Genomic DNA, 17,059 nt, shown 5'->3' on the forward strand with positions numbered 1-17,059 from the left:
CAAATTCAGAAATCAGAGGTGCAAAGGGACTTGGGAAACTCATGCAGGATGTCCTAAAGATCAACTTGCAGATTGAGTCGATGGTAAGGAAGGCAATGCGATGTTAACATTCATTTTGAGGGGCTAGAATATAAATGCTGGGATGTAATGCTAACGTTTTATAAGACATATTGCACTTAGTGTATTGTGAGCAGTTTTCAACCCATTATCTAAGAAAGGATGTGCTGGCATTGGAAAGGGTCTAGCGATGGTTCACTAGGATGATCACAGAAATTAAAAATTGTTAACGTATCAGGAGCATTTGATGGCCCTGCGCCGGTACCCGCCAGAGTTTAGTAGAACGAGGGGAGAGCTCTTTGAAACCGATCAAAAATTGAAAGCACTAAATACAGTGGATGTGGAGAGGATGTTTTCTATAGCGGGAGAGTGTAAGACAAAGGGTACACCCTCAAATAGAAGGATGTCCATTTGGAAGAGAGCTGAGGAGGTACTTACTTAGCCAGAGGTTTAAAAATCTGTGGATTTCACTGCCGCAGACAGTTGTGGAGTCCAAGTCACTGGGTATATGGGTTGATAGAGGTTGATAGGTTCTTGATTAGTAATGGTGCCAAAAGTTACATGGAGAATGCAGGAGAAGGTGGTTGAGGGAGATAATAATCAGCCATGATGGAATTGCAGAGCAGACTCACTGGGGCGAATGGCTTAATTCTGCTCCTATGTCTTATGTTCTTATGGATTTCAGCTCAGTATTCAACACTATCAACCTCAGTCCGAATCAACAAGCTTCAATAATTGGATCTCTGTACCTCCCTATGCAAATAGGTGACCACAATCAGTGCAAACTGGAAATATTCTCACTGACAATCAGCACAGGTGTACCTCAGAGATGTGTGCTTAGCCCACTGCTTTACTCTCTCTACACTCATGCCTGTATAGCGAGGCACAGCTTAAATGCTATCTATAAATTCACTCATGACACAACTGTTGTTGACAGATTCTCAGGTGGTGATGAGGAGATGTACAGAGGTGAAATAGATTTGCTGATTAAGTGGTGTTGCAACAACAACGTTACGCTCAAAGTTCAATGTAAATTTATTATCGAAGTATATATATGATACCAAGTATCACCTTGGGACTCATTTTCTTGCAGGCATTCACAACAGAACAAAGAAATACAATAAAATCTGTACAATAAAATCAAAGAGTGACAAAAAACAATGTGCAAAAGACAGACTGACTGTGCAAATACAAAATAATAATAAAAAATAAATGCATAATACTGAGAGTCCTTAGAAGTGAGTCCATAGGTTGCAGAATCAGTTCAGAGTTTTGCTGAGTGAAGTTAGTCAGGCTGGCTCAGGGGACTATTGTTTGAAGGGTAGCAACTGTTCGTGAACCTGGCAGTGGTGGAACTAAGGCTCCTGTACCTCCTTCCTGATAGCAGCAATGAGAGGATAGCATGGCCTGGATGGTGGCAGTCCTCCATGATGAATGTGCTTTCCTGTTGCCATGTAGATGTGCTCAATGGTGTCGAGTGCTTTGCCTTTGATGGACTGCCCTGTACCCACTACTTTTTCTTGGATACTCTCCACTGTGTATTTATACGAGTTCGTCGGAGTTTTAGGTAACATGCCGAATCTACGTAAAATAAGTCGAGGCACTTTGTGATGTCACTTAAGTGCTTGCCCCAGGACAGATCATCTGATATGATAACACCAAAGCATTTAGTTACTCATCATAAATGAGTTCTGGATGAACCTCTGGATTCTTTCTGCTGTGGTTAATAATCAGCTGTTTGGTTTTGCTGACTCAGAGTGAGAGGTTGCTGTGGTGGGAGCACTCAAATCTTCCTCCTTTACGCTGATTCATCACACCTTTGATTTGTCCATCAACAAACTTCATAGGGTCCTGGAGCTGTACTTCCCTGTATAATCATAGGTATCAAGTTGTAAAGCAGAGGGCCAAGGACACAGGCTTTTACTGTGCCTGTGCTGGGTATCCATCATGGAGGACCCTCATCATCCAGAATATGCCCTCTTCTTATTACTACCACAAATGAAAAAATACAGGAGCCTGAAGACAAACACTCAATGTTTTAGGAACAGGTTTTCCCCATGTTACGAGAATACACATAAAATTAAGATGTTTGCTGGCCTGGGCTAGCATCAGTGGCATCAGCAGTTGGTCTGCCACCTGCCCTCAGGGGAAGGAGAGATAAGGAACAATGGAGCAGCGTCTGGAGATGTGTAATGAAGGGATGTGGGAGAGAGAGCTGTCTGGAGCGGCTCCCCCCTTTGAACCCTGAACTGTTTGAAGTGATGGACAGGCGATACCCCAGCAGGGGGATAAAAAGGGACAGGTTCGCTAAGACAGACACACACGCCACCCGAGGTAACGAGACCCTGGAAGCGGTGCGCTTCTCACGAGTGGGTGAGAAGTGCCAGACAACGACCAGGGTGGAAAGGTACGATCAGCGGGAACCCGGTGTGTGTCCGCCCTTGCCTGGGTGCCGGGTTCACTGCAGAGGATCGACCGCATCTGGAGGAGGGGTCACAGTCGGTGACCTCAGGTGCCATCACCAAGGACCCGCCCAAATGCTGTTTGTGAGCCATCTCGCTGGTCTGTGAGTGAAGCCGTTCTGAATGATCAGTTGTTCCTATTCTATGTCTCTCTTCCCCCACCTTGTCCATCGCCATGGCAACGATTACTGCGAACTGGACTACTAACTGGACTGAACTTTGAGTCATTTTGAAATTGGTCATTTACCCCTAGACAACGATAGAGCTTGATTGATGCTGTTATCTTAATTCTGTGCACATGTGTGGTTATCATTGTTGAATTGTTGCATTTATTATCCTTTCGATTACTGTGTTGCTTGTTTCTTTAATAAAACTTTCTTAGTTCTAGTACTCCAGACTCCAACTGAGTGATCCATTTCTGCTGGTTTGGCAACCCAGTTACGGGGTACGTAACATAAGTGGGGTTCTCGTCCGCGATTTTGAACGCTAAATTTGGGACGGAGTAAATTGATTGGGTTAAAATTCCCGAAAGAAAGAAAAGACAAACAGCAGAAATGGAGGTTGAGGAATTTATAAAGGCGCCGACCTTGGAGGCATTAGAGGATGCCAGGAAATCGGAATTGATAGCTGTGGCCAAACGGGTGAATCTTGCTAAGGTGAAGTCGACAATGAGGAGAGAGGAGATACACAGAGCTATTGTAGAGCACTATGTATCTAAAGGTGTGTTTCCCCAAGGTGAGCTGGGGGAGGTGTCTATTGAAAAACCTGCTGGAAACGCGGTACAGGTACAGCTTGAAAAACTGAGACTCGAGCACGAGTTCCGGGTACGGCAGTTAGAACACGAAGAGAAGCAGTTAGAAAGGCAGGAGAGAGAGTTAGAAAGGCGGGAGAAAGAGAGAGAGTTAGAAAGGCGGGAGAAAGAGAGAGAGTTAGAAAGGCGGGAGAGAGAGAAAGAGTTAGAAAGGCGGGAGAGAGAGAAAGAGGTAGAAAGGCAAGAGAGAGAAAGACAGTTGGAGAGAGAAGAGAGAGAGAGGGACAGACAGTTGGAGAGAGAGGAGAAACAGAGGGAAAGGGAATTTGAGCTGGAGAAGTTAAAGATAAGGGCCGAGCAGGGGCTCGTGCCGAACCAAGGTGGAGGGTTCCGGGCGACCCAGGAGGTTAGGCTGGTTCCCCCATTTGACGATACCGATGTGGATCGGTACTTTCTCCACTTCGAAAAGGTGGCTATAAGTCAGGAATGGCCGAGGGATAAGTGGGTTGTTTTACTTCAGAGTGTACTGAAAGGGAAGGCCCAAGAAGCTTACTCCGCTTTATCCGCGGAAGATGCCCAGAAGTATGAGGTGGTGAAGGAGGCCATCCTCAGGATTTATGAGTTGGTCCCGGAGGCATACCGGCAGAGGTTCCGGAATGCGAGGAAGCGGTGGGACCGCACGTATTTGGAGTTTGCTCGTGAGATGCAAACATATTGTGAGCGTTGGTGCGCCTCGAAAGGGGTAGAGGGGGATTATGACAGACTGCTGCAGCTGATTCTGATTGAGCAGTTTAAAGGTTGTGTCCCTGAGGGTATGAGACCCTACCTCGATGAGAAAGAGGCAGCCACGTTAGCCGCAACTGCTAAGTTAGCAGATGAGTATGCGTTGACGCATAAAATGAAGGTTGCCCCGAGTAAAGGCTACCAGAAGGGTAGTCAGGACGGCGGGGAGAGTCCACCGGAAAAGTCAGAAAGTAAGCCGGGGACTAGTGAAAAGGATAAGGTAGACCGGGAGCAGTCTGGTAGGAAGTCTCCTGGGGTCGTCTGTTATAATTGTGGGAAAGCCGGACACTTTGCGTCCAGGTGCTTTGCCCCAAGGAAGGAGACGGGGAAAGGAAAAGCGGAAATTTTGAATGGCTGTATTGAGCTGTTAAGCGAACCGCTAGGGAAGGACAGGTCTGAAAAAGTCCAGGAAGGGCGCGAGAGGTTTATCTCGGCCGGACTGGTGTCAGTGAAGGAGAGGTTAAAACCAGTTCCAGTGCGGATCTGGAGAGACACGGGAGCGTGTCAGTCACTAATACTGAAGAGTGTATTAGAGTTTAGCTCAGAGACCCAGACTGGGGAGGTAGAGGTCAAAGGTGTTGGGGAAGGGACAGAGTCAGTCCCTTTGCACCAGATACATTTACAGAGCAACCTGGTCTCTGGACTAGTCACGATCGGGGTGAGGTCCGAATTACCAATGAAAGACGTGGAAGTCTTGCTCGGTAATGACATCGCCGGAGGAATTGTGTTCCCAGTCGTGAGATTGACGGGTCAGCCTGCCAGCATGGAGGCCCCGCCCGCGATGGTGAATTTGGCTGAAACATTTCTGCCAACCTTGTATGAGACAGGGTGTAGTGAGATAAGAGGTAGTGAGGGAGCTGGGACGGACGTAGCAGTAGCCGGGAAAGAATTTGTGCAGACGCAGGAGCGAGACGAGGGGCTGATGGTTTTTGCCAAGACCGCTCTCTCTGACACAGCCTTGACAAGCTATTGTGCGGATGAGGAGGTGCTAAGGAAGAAAGGGAAATCAAGTACAGCATCCGCAGATGAGGAGTGGGGGGTGGTGCAAAAGAGTTATGGGGATGAGGTTTTTAACATGGCCCACGAGGTACCCCCCGGTGGACATTTTGCGGTGCTGGAGGAAACAGTTGGTGGAATCATGAAAGAGAGTTACCGGCTGCCCAGGGGGAAAAATGTTATTGATCATGACCGACGCGAACTGAGACGGTCACCGGCTTTTGATATGCTAACAAACCTAGTCGGTGTTAGCGTGGAAATCAATGAAGCTAGGGGCCCCCTGCTAAGAGAAAAAAACCATTTTGAAAAGATTAGGATGGGATCGGTCAGATGGGAGAAGGCTATTGTTTTGGCCAGGTCTACTGATAAGGTCTCTCCCTTAATCCCCGAAGGAGTAATTACACGACTCGCACCCATGTGTTTGATTGTCCCGAGGAAATGCAAAGAACTGGGACGTTGGGTGATTGTGGTTACAATAGGGCGGCCAAGTAAACAACACCCATATTTTTTGAGTAATTCAGTGACTAAAGGGCTGATGAACACAGAGGTGTGTATTGGCAATTTAACACGGCTGTCTGAAGCCAGCTTGATAGTGAACCTTGAAAAAAATGAATTCGGCCACACGAAGGTCACTTACCTGGGAATTGTGGTGACACAGGGGCAGCTGGCAGTGATGCAAGCTACAGTGCAGGCTATCGCTGACCTCCCAACCCCGACAGACAAGAGGGCCCTCAGAAGGCTCTTGGAGATGGTGGGGTACTGCAGGAAGTTTTGCAATAACTCTGCGGTCAATACCCGTCCCCCTCCTACTAAGCCCTTGCGAGAGAAAATTGAGTCGGAATGGGACGACCCTTGTTGTTGTGGTCCGGGACAAAACCAAATGAGAGGTTACATTGGTCGCAATTCATCAGTGTTTTTGGCCACTATGAAGTTTGCTGAGTTGGAGCCTGGTCTAAGGGATTATTAATAACACGTGTAAAAGGAACAGAAAATGTGATGACTGTCTGTCAAGGTGTTGACAGCTTCAAATTCTCTGTATTAGCTAAATAACTGTTAAAGATGTATATTGTGTATGTATCAGATAATGTAGTCATGTTTGTAATTTTTACCTCCCGGTAAAAATCCTTAAAGGGGGGAAGTGTTACGAGAATACACATAAAATTAAGATGTTTGCTGGCCTGGGCTAGCATCAGTGGCATCAGCAGTTGGTCTGCCACCTGTCCTCAGGGGAAGGAGAGATAAGGAACAATGGAGCAGCGTCTGGAGATGTGTAATGAAGGGATGTGGGAGAGAGAGCTGTCTGGAGCGGCTCCCCCCTTCGAACCCTGAACTGTTTGAAGTGATGGACAGGCGATACCCCAGCAGGGGGATAAAAAGGGACAGGTTCGCTAAGACAGACACACACGCCACCCGAGGTAACGAGACCCTGGAAGCGGTACGCTTCTCACGAGTGGGTGAGAAGTGCCAGACAACGACCAGGGTGGAAAGGTACGATCAGCGGGAACCCGGTGTGTGTCCGCCCTTGCCTGGGTGCCGGGTTCACTGCAGAGGATCGACCACATCTGGAGGAGGGGTCACAGTCGGTGACCTCAGGTGACATCACCAAGGACCCGCCCAAATGCTGTTTGTGAGCCATCTCGCCGGTCTGTGAGTGAAGCCGTTCTGAATGATCAGTTGTTCCTATTCTATGTCTCTCTTCCCCCACCTTGTCCATCGCCATGGCAACGATTACTGCGAACTGGACTACTAACTGGACTGAACTTTGAGTCATTTTGAAATTGGTCATTTACCCCTAGACAACGATAGAGCTTGATTGATGCTGTTATCTTAATTCTGTGCACATGTGTGGTTATCATTGTTGAATTGTTGCATTTATTATCCTTTCGATTACTGTGTTGCTTGTTTCTTTAATAAAACTTTCTTAGTTCTAGTACTCCAGACTCCAACTGAGTGATCCATTTCTGCTGGTTTGGCAACCCAGTTACGGGGTACGTAACACCCACCACTGTCAAATACCTGAACTGTCCATGAACTCATGAATACTGCCTCGTTATTTTACTCTCTTTTTGAACTATATGTTTTAAAATATATTCGTATGGCAATTTATCGTAATCTTCATTAATTGCACAGTACTGCTCCTGCTAAACAACAGATTTTATGATACATGTCATAAGCCTGATTCTGATTGAAAAGCTATCTGAGAGTAGTCCATGGAGCACACAGACCCATGCTACACAACTGCTCGAATGAAATTCGCCAAGGACCACTCCATCTAATTTGTAACCCATTAGAAATCTTACTTTAGCACTTCAACAGTGCTTCATGGATTCAAACTGGGCCGTTGAATTAACTGTAAAGAATCTTTGAATTACCAATTCTAACACCATCCTGCTCCTAAATTTACCTTTGTTGGGAACAGATATACACTCAGTGGTCACTTCATTAGGTGCACCTGTACACCTGCTCATTAATGCAAATATCTGATCAGCCAATCAAGTGGCTGCATCTCAATGCATTAAAGCATGCAGACATGGTCAAGAAGGTTAGTTGTTGTTCAGATTCTCTTAGTGTTGTTTAGAGTAGGGAAGATGGGTTGTGCAGTTAGATCTTCATGGATACCTGGGCATGCTGGGGTGGAGGGAAATGAAATTGTGGATGGCATTGCAAAGTCTTCCTTACAGAGCAGGCAAGTAGAAATTAGGGTTCCCCTAGGCAGAGCAGAATTGAGAAGTAGGATTTTAAAAGGTACAGAGAAGAAGTGGCAGGAGGATTGGGAAAATGAATTAAGGGGCAGGCATTATTTTTCTAGTCAACCACTAGTTAAAAAGGTCTCAGACTGTTACCTTTTAAGTCATAGAGATATGGTGAAATTAGCAAGACTTTGGTTAGGGCATTGTGGGCTAAATTTAAAGATAATAGGAAAACATCCTACTGGATTATGTGACTGTGGTAGTCCAGAGACAGTCCAGCATGTTTTGCTGAGCTGTACTCGATACAAAATTGAAAGAAGCATGTTGTTCAAGAGGCCATTTGGCTTAAATTTATTTTGGTTTTCTATTAAATCTTTGTTTGGCCATCAAGAGAATCAACATTTGATTGAAGAGTTTATTATTCAGTTTATACGTGAGACTAGTTTATGTTCGAGAATTTGAGTTCCTTGAAGTTCTATAATTAATTATACATCCTGCAGAGGGCTGTAATACGCCTAGATGCATCTAAACAGCCGGAAACAGAAGAAGAAGAAGGAGGTGGTTAGTTACATCAGAATGGGGAAGACATGTGATCTAAGTAACTTTGACTGTGGAATGATTGTTGGTGCCAAACGGGGTGTTTTGAATATCTCAGAACTCCTGGGATTTTCACACAAAACAGTCTCTAAAGTTTATGGAAAATGGTGTGAAAAATAAAAATAGAACTGCATTTCTGTGGGCAAAAACACCTTGTTAATGAGAGAGGTCAGAGGTGAATGACCAGATTAGTTCAAGCTGACAGGAAGGTGACAGTAACTCAAATAACCATGCATTGTGTTACAACAGTGGTGTGCAGAAGAGCATCTCTGAACACACACGTCGAATCTTGAAGTGAATGGGCTACTGCAGCAGAGGACCACAAATATACACTCAGCGGCCATTTTGTTAGGTACACCTGCTCACTAACGCAGATATCTAATCAGCCTGTCACTTGATCATTGAATGAGTGTTGGTACAAGACACGATGGTTTGAGTATATCAGAACCTCCTGGTCTCGTGGGATTTTCATGCTCAACAGAGAATGCTGCAAAAACAAAACTTCCTGTGAGGCACAATTCTCTGGGCAAAACACCTTTTTATTGAGTAAGGTCAGTGGAGAATGGCCATACTGGTTCAAGCTGACATGTAGACAACAGCATCTCAAATAACTGTGTGTTTAAACAGTGGTGTGCAGAAGAGCAACTCTGAATACACAATACATCAAACTTTGAAGCAGAAGACCAAACCAGGTTCCACTTCTGCACGTAATAAAGTGGACACTAAGTGTATGTACTTGAAGTCATCTAATTCCTAGATAAAGATGAAGGGCTGGCAGGGGGAGGTGGGTGTGGAGGTAAGGGGAAACTTGTGTCCCACTTTCTGACAAACCAGAATAGGAAATGATTGCTCTCTGAGAGGAAGTTGTGCACAGCTAGCTTTTTTATAGAACAATCCTTAACTTTTAAGCAGCTTTTCTGATTGTCCTGAAGTGTTGTCTTTCAAGTTACCTCTGCATACCATAACAATTTTGCGTACTTTCATAAAATGATCAGATTTCAGGAAAAAGTACTTGGCATATCCTATATTCCACTTCCTTTCTTCTCTTTCACCTTTTAAATGCAATTTCATACAATGCTGTGGTTACACTGCAGAATTCTCCTACTGAGCCTGTGTTGACCCCGAGATCTTATTACACAATAATGTTAATGACTGTTCCTTCCACAAGCACTGCTTGGATTACCTTGAAAATATTATAACCTTGTAGTGTTATGTATTTTCAAAGGTCCAAAATGTGCTTTAATTGAATTAAAAATAAATCCAAGAACTAATTACATTTAAGAAGCTGGTTTACCTGCAAAACAGGAGAGTATTCCTTCCTCATCCATTGAATCATTCTCAATGTTCTCATGATGTTTGCCCTGCTAAAATTAGGAAAATGTTCAGTTAAACAAAGGATCTCTACTAAATTCCAGTGTCTCAACTGGCACTCACCTCTTACCTAACAACAAATAAATGGGCTAACTGCTCATTTACCTCACTTCCCTTTCTAATACTCTGCTGGACTCCAATATCTCTTCCTAGCACAGCAACTACACTTCAAAAGTGTTTCATAGTCTCTAAAGTTCCATCGAGACATTGCAGAAAATTATGTATAATAAGACTACTAGGAAAAAGCAAGATTAATTAAATAACTCTTTCAAAAGCCCCTTTCAAATTCCAAGTGGTAGTCCAGGTGACCAGCTTAGCAAAGCACTAGATCCATTTTGTAGCTCCTTGACAGGGAATGTAGTCAAAGATGTACCAGTTAGTAGGTTGATTAGTCATTGCAAATTGTCCAGTGATTAGACTAGAGTTAAACAGGTGGGTTATTGGGTGGTTCGGTTCATTCGGTCAAAATGGCCTGTTCTGCGCTGTAAGTCTGAATGAATAAATTAATTATTTATCTGTCCGGCTCAAGGCATCTGCAAAGTACTCAGATACATTCCCTTTTTTTTAAAGCCATGCTCCTCTTAATTATATTAAGATTTTCTACTCGTCCTTGTCCTGATTCCCTATAACATATTCTAACATGTTCCTACTTTCTCAAATGTTCAGTTTTTCAAACTGTGGGATTCCAGAATTTTAGGAAATTTGAAAACTTATAAACAATGCATTTGACATCTCTGCAGACAATACTTGTAAGATCTAGGAGATAGGTCATCAGATCCAGGGTAAATTTTCATTTGTCTCCCCACTTGTTCCCCTAGAACTTTTTCTCTCATGGTAACAATTGTTCAAAGTTCCTTCTGTTCCTTGATTTTCTGCTGGCAAATGAAGCTGCTTTTAGTGTTTTCTGCTGAGATGACATATCAATAATCTTTGTTCAAAGTTTCCGTTTCTTAATTTTTAATTAAGTAGTCTTATCCTCTAAGGGGCTTACATTTACTTCAGCTACTCTCTTCCATTTACACACATTTGCTTTCACATTTCTTACTTGATCAGTCTTGGTTACACCATAGGAAGGATGTGATTGTGCCAGAGAGATTGCAGAGAAGATTCACTAGGGTGTATATTGATTTGGAGGGCGTTGGTTATGGGGGCAGCTGGAGTGGGGAAGACTGAGGGGTAGCCTGAGAGAGGCATTTATTACTACAAAAGCCATAGATAAGGTAGGTAGTTGCCATATTTTTCCCATGGTGGAAGAATCAAAAGCGAGAGGCCATAGGTTTAAGGTAAGAGGAAAAGATTTTAAAAGGGATTTGATGGATAAGTTTATTACAGAGAGAGTGTTTGATATCTGAAATGCATTGCCAGAAGTGGTGAAATCAGATACAATTACTTGTATAAGAGGCAAATAGACAGACACATAAATTGACAAGACATAGCAGGATGCATTCCTAATATGGGCAAATGGAATTAGTATAGGAGGGCAAAAGGTTAGCATGGATCTGCTGGGCCAAAAAATCTGTTCCAACTCAAGGATTGGTACAAGGATCAATACAGTTCTTAAAAACATATTAAAAATGTAGGGTTGGGTGTACAGAGCAGAAGCAAACTGTAAAGAGGATCATAATAAACTTCAGGACACAAGGACAGGAAGCTGATGAGATTTTATGCTGAAAAATGAACTTAAACTACATTTGTAGCATGATACAAACTAATATGGGTACAAGAGCTTGAAGAATCTGCAGTTGTATGTGCGTAACTTTTAAACATAGCAAGATGGGTTAAGAAAGTGGTTAAAAGAGTACAGAGAGGAAATTAAGAACCTGGTGGCATGGTGCGAAGACAATAACCTATCCCTCAACGTCAGCAAGATGAATGAATTGATTGTTGACTTCAGAAGGAGTAGCGGACCACACGACCCCACTTACATCGGTGGTGCGCAAGTGGAACAGGTCAAAAGCTTTAAGTTCCTTAGGGTCAATATCACAAATAATCGGACTTGGTCCGACCAAGCAGAGTCCACTGCCAAGAAGGTCCACCAGCACCTTTACTTCCTGAGAAAACTAAAGAAATTTGGCCTGTCCCCTAAAACCCTCACTAATTTTTATAGATGCATCATAGAAAGCATTCTTCTAGGGTGCATCATAACCTGGTATGGAAATTGTCCTGTCCAAGACCGGAAGAAGCTGCAGAAGATCGTAAACACGACGCAGCACATCACACAAACCAATCTTCCGTCCTTGGACTCACTTTACACCGCACGCTGTCGGAGCAGTGCTGCCAGGATAATCAAGGACACGACTCACCCAGCCAACATACTTTTCGTCCCTCTTCCCTCCGGGAGAAGGCTCAAGAGCTTGAAGACTCGTACAGCCAGATTTGGGAACAGCTTCTTTCCAACTGTGATAAGACTGCTGAACAGATCCTGACCCGGATCTGGGCCATACCCTCCAAATATCTGGGCCTGCCTCTCCATTTTTTTGCAATACCATACTCTCCATTTTCTATTTATGATTTATAATTTAAATTTTTAATATTTACTATTGATTTGTACTCCAGGGAGCAGGAAGCACAGAATCAAATATCGCTGTGATGATTGTATGCTCTAGTATCAATTGTTTGGTGACAATAAAGTATAAAGTATAAAATAGTACAGTACATGGATCGTGGGTTTTATAAATAAAGGCCAAGCAAATAGATATTTAGAAATCATAATGAACACTGGTTTGGATCTGGATCTATACTTTGGAAAAGGAATAAAGGACTTAGAAAGGTACAGAGGGGTTACCTAAAGGGAAGAGAAGACGAAAACATGAGAAGCCAAAGCAGCAGTAGACTGTTCGGATCTCTGTTCCTGCTGAACCATTCAATGAGATCGTGGCTGAGTTTCTATCTCCTTCGCTTTCCTGCACAAACCCAATATCCACTTATTTCCTTAATATTGAATTAATTTTCAATATCTTTCTTAATTATTACAGAACAGAGGGGAGGAGAAGATGGCGGCGTGACACAGAGCGCGCCACTCCGAATTGATATCGTATTTGTTAAATAGGGGCTGTGCACAATCCTGATTTGATGGAGACGGACGTGAGAAGCATGAAGGAACATCTGGAGAGACTTCTGAAATGCCCGCTTCACTGCCGCTGCCACTGTGCGATCGAGAATCTCCAGAGGGGAAGGCCCCAAATCCTCGGCTTTGCCTATTGCCTGTTGCTGGGGCCAGGGTCAAAGCGCTCTGCAGAGACAGTGCTCGGTGCTCAGTGTCGGAGGGCTGGTCGGAGGCTCGAAGTTTTCGGACGGACTCAGAGTCGGACTGTGATCGGGTGCTTCCAGGATGCTGCATCGGCAAGTATGCGGCGCTGGGAGCTCATGGTAGGGAGAGTTTCTCCATTCATCCGTCTGCATGAGATGATAGGACTTTCGAGGGACTTTCGAGAGACTTTGAGACTTTTTTTTACCGTGCCCATGGTCTGTTCTTCATCAAATTACGGTATTGCTTTGCACTGTTGTAATTATATGTTATAATTAAGTGTTTTTTTTAGTCTTGCTTTGTCTTGTGTTTCTGTGATATCATTCTGAAGGAACAAATTGTATCATTTCTTAATGCATGCATTACTAAATGACAATAAAAGAGGACTGCATGTCCTCATAATCTAATCTGATCTAATTATACTCATCCACTCAGTGTCTACAGTCACCTGGGGTTGAGACTTTAAAATGCTCATTACCCAAATGGATAAAAAAACTCTTCTCATCCCTGAACGGTCACCTCTTTGTTTTGAGACAGTGATCCCAGCCAAGTGAATCATCATCCTGCCATCTGATTTGTCCAACCCCACAGGAACGTTTTACATTTCAAAACATCATTTCTCCTTCTCTTACGCTCAACAGAGTATAAACCCAATCTACATAACCTCTGCTCACGAAATAGAGCTTCCATCCTGTGCATTAATCTAGTGAACCTGCGCTACATTCCCTCTGACGTAAGTAAATCCTTTCTAAGGTAGCAAGATCAGATGTGTAAAAGAATATTTAGGAGTGGTTTGATTAGTGCATCTATATAAATTTAGAAGATGTTTCTATATGTCTATTCAAAGCCTCTTACATAAGGTCTAATATAGTATTTGCCTTCCTAAGTATATGCTAACTTGCAGTAATCTGTATGCAAGGATACTCCAGCCCTACTGCACTGCCATTTTACCATGCCTCACCACTTAAAAAAGTAGAGTGTTTTTATTTTTTCTACTGAAATGGATGACCCACAACTCTCCTCAATGTATTCCATCTGCCATATTGTTGTCCATTCACTTATTCTATCCTCTAATAATTTCTGCAACCTTCTTACAGCCAACAATACTCCCCAGCCTTGTGCAATTGGTATACTTGACCATATCACACTTGAGTTCCTTGTCCCAATCACAGGTTGTAAAAAAATAGATTGTAAACATTTGAGATCCCAGCACTGATGCTTACAGCACTCCACTAGTCACAATTACCGAACCTGGAAATTACCTTGTCCTACCTACTCTGCTTTCTGCCAATTATCCAGTCCTCAATATATGCTTTATGATATCTCATATGGCACCTTAATGAAGGCTTTCTGAAAATCCAAATGCACCACATGATCATTAGTTCACCTGAAAAAATCTTATAGTGCTTTGAAAAAAAAAGTCCAACATGAATTCCCTTTCACAAATCCATACTGAATCTGTCCATTATTAGTTAGTGATCTGCTACCATTTCTTCAATAATAGATTCAAGCATTGTCTGCAACTCCTAATGACTAACTAGTATAATGTCTCTGCTTTCTCTCTTCTCCCTTTCACTTTAAAAAGAGGGGTTACATTTACTGCTTTTAACCTCAGGGAAGCATTCTAGAAAAATGTGAATGAGGATAAACTGGAAAAGGACTAGACATTCAGCTTGGAAGAGGAGGCTGCAAGGGGATCTAAAATTTAAAATAATGAAGATTTGGACAGAGTAGATGGCGAGATTCTGTTCCTGTTGTGTATCTTATACATGTGCCTGTGATGTGTATGCACAGATGCACATGATAATAAATTCGACTTTAACCTTGACTTTAAATGTTCAAGAACACGAGGAAAAGATGAGCAAAATTTTAAAAAATGACTTAAAAGTGACTTCAGGGAAGTGAGTAGAGGCTAACATGTAATGCAGGGTGTAGTTGCAATTGTAGATAGATATGTTTAAAAATGAAGGCCGTTCCAGAGATACAGGATGAGGGTAGGGATGGTGGGACTAGCTACGTTGCTCTTAAATAGATCTGGCATGAATGTGAATAGGCAAATGATTTCTCACTGTGCCATAACTAATCCATGATTCTAAGATACAATGTTAATGTGTTACATCTTTCAAAATGAATTATTTACCTCATGTAAAGATAGTCTGCCCTGTAGAATTTCATTCTGCTTGGTAACTTCTTGATGTTCATGCTCTTTTTCTGTTAGCTTGTTTGTGAGCTCTTGTACCTATTAAAATTAGAGGGGGAAAGTAAGTTAAATTGTACCTTACTGTGAAAAGGTCATATAAATTTCCTTCTTCTGAATTGTAAGATTAACTACCATCACTGAAAATTGACTCTGAATTCCCACTAGATCCTCTCAGCCTCTTCCAATAATAATGTAGCTCACTAACGTATTCAGATCAACTCCTTACCTTGCATTCATCAAGCTACAGAATAATCTATGATACAGGCATAAATACAGTTGTGTATTACCTGCTATGTTAGGGGTGTATGGGGTGTCAGGGAGGGGTAGCACCTCTGGTGGGGTAACATGTCGCGTCCTTTTCAAGGCGGTTAGTCCACCTTTGGTCCCCACCTGGCACTCAGCTCTCACCTGTGGCTCCCCGTAGCTGTTTGCATGCGACAGCGGCCATACCCCGGGCAACGGCTTCGACAAGCCGACTAAACCAGGTAAGGGTAGCCGACGGGTCTCAAACCCTCGGTGAGATAGGGAGTTGTCTATCCAAGCATGTGAAGACAGACTCCGGCGGATTGAGCGGACGAGACCAATGGAAGGTCCAACGGTCAAGAAGGCGGTCTCTGCAAGCGTCATGGAACGTGTAGAGCAGGACATGACACAGAAGACGTCCTGGTCATCCACTGCGCCTAGTCCCATCTCCAGCCATCTCGACTCTGTCTTGCCACTGGATCCAGATGGGAATTGGGAAGAGAGAGTGAGGCTGACGCTGCGCAACTCTCCCTCGCTTAAATCCAAATCAAGCGCTAGTCTCGACACCATCAACAATGGTGTCGAGGTCTTCATCAATGTACGATGGACGAACAACAACAACATGTTAGTTCAAAATGTTAACAAATTCAGAATTTTATAATTTTGCTAATAAACCAAAACCATTTGGTAATTCAAGAATTAATAAGGTCATTGCAGAAATAGTTTGATTCTGAAGTTGTGCTGATAGCATGCTGTTTTTTTTCCGACTATTTCAATGTAGATTGTAATCCCAATCTGAAAATATATACACACACACATTCATGCTGAAATTTACTCTGCTGATTTGGATTCAACCATTAGAATTCACCATTGTAAAATACCCTTCTGAAGGCAAATCAGAACTATTAATTGACTTAAATTAAAACACCTTGAATCTACAGCATTTGACTGTAGTAACTAATACTCTATTCACTATATTGAATTCTGAAAGAATGAAGAAAGTTTAAGCACCTATTTAAAAATAATTAAAACATTTACATACCTGATTCTCCAGTTTTTGAATTCCACTGTCTTTTGCAATAAGCACTTTCTGAAAGCAGAAAAGAATTTTCACTATGTCATTATTATTATATCTTTCTTATGTTGGTTATAAATACCATTGTTAATGCAAAATTAATTATATTTCTGTGATGGATATTTGTTTCCTGGGCCATGTCAAGGTCGGCTTTCTAAACATAGCAGTTGACATTTCTGGAGATCAAAAGGTTGTTTTTGAATAAGATAAACTTCCAACTAATAGTCATTTAGCTACTGGTCATAAACGGGAGCCAGTCTTCAATTTTTTAATGTAAATGGAAAGCGATAGTCAGTTTGAAGTTGAAAGGACAGGTTTGCAAACAGACGCACTGTATGTAAAAAGCAGGATATAGGGTCACTGCGCCTGGACTGACTTCTGACGTCTCAAGAGGTGTGGTGTAAGACAATGGGTACTTATATTAATTTGACAAACTGGCTAATTTATTTAGCTCAAAGAAACTTGCAGACCAGTTGGATAATATCACTTGGTATATCAAATGGCTGATTTGTTAATAGTTGACACATTTCTATGCTCAGAGTCAGCTTCACAGCATTAACTGTGTGAACTTGGGAACTGTGTCTCCG

General features: G+C 42.8%; 1 protein-coding gene across 2 annotated transcripts in view; it reads right to left on the reverse strand.

Moving 5' to 3' along the window:
* ankrd24 (ankyrin repeat domain 24) overlaps positions 1-17,059 on the reverse strand; it is an 84,467-nt gene that overhangs the window by 16,936 nt on the left and 50,472 nt on the right. For both annotated transcript variants that reach the window (XM_063032744.1, XM_063032745.1), the window contains exons 13-15: positions 16,440-16,487; positions 15,095-15,193; positions 9,631-9,700 (exon numbers count right to left, since the gene is read on the reverse strand). In XM_063032744.1, coding sequence (XP_062888814.1) covers positions 9,631-9,700; positions 15,095-15,193; positions 16,440-16,487 — 217 coding nt within the window. The remainder of the gene's footprint in view (positions 1-9,630; positions 9,701-15,094; positions 15,194-16,439; positions 16,488-17,059) is intronic.

Source organism: Mobula hypostoma, chromosome 24 (assembly GCF_963921235.1).
Source record: "Mobula hypostoma chromosome 24, sMobHyp1.1, whole genome shotgun sequence".
Lineage (NCBI taxonomy): Eukaryota > Metazoa > Chordata > Chondrichthyes > Myliobatiformes > Myliobatidae > Mobula > Mobula hypostoma.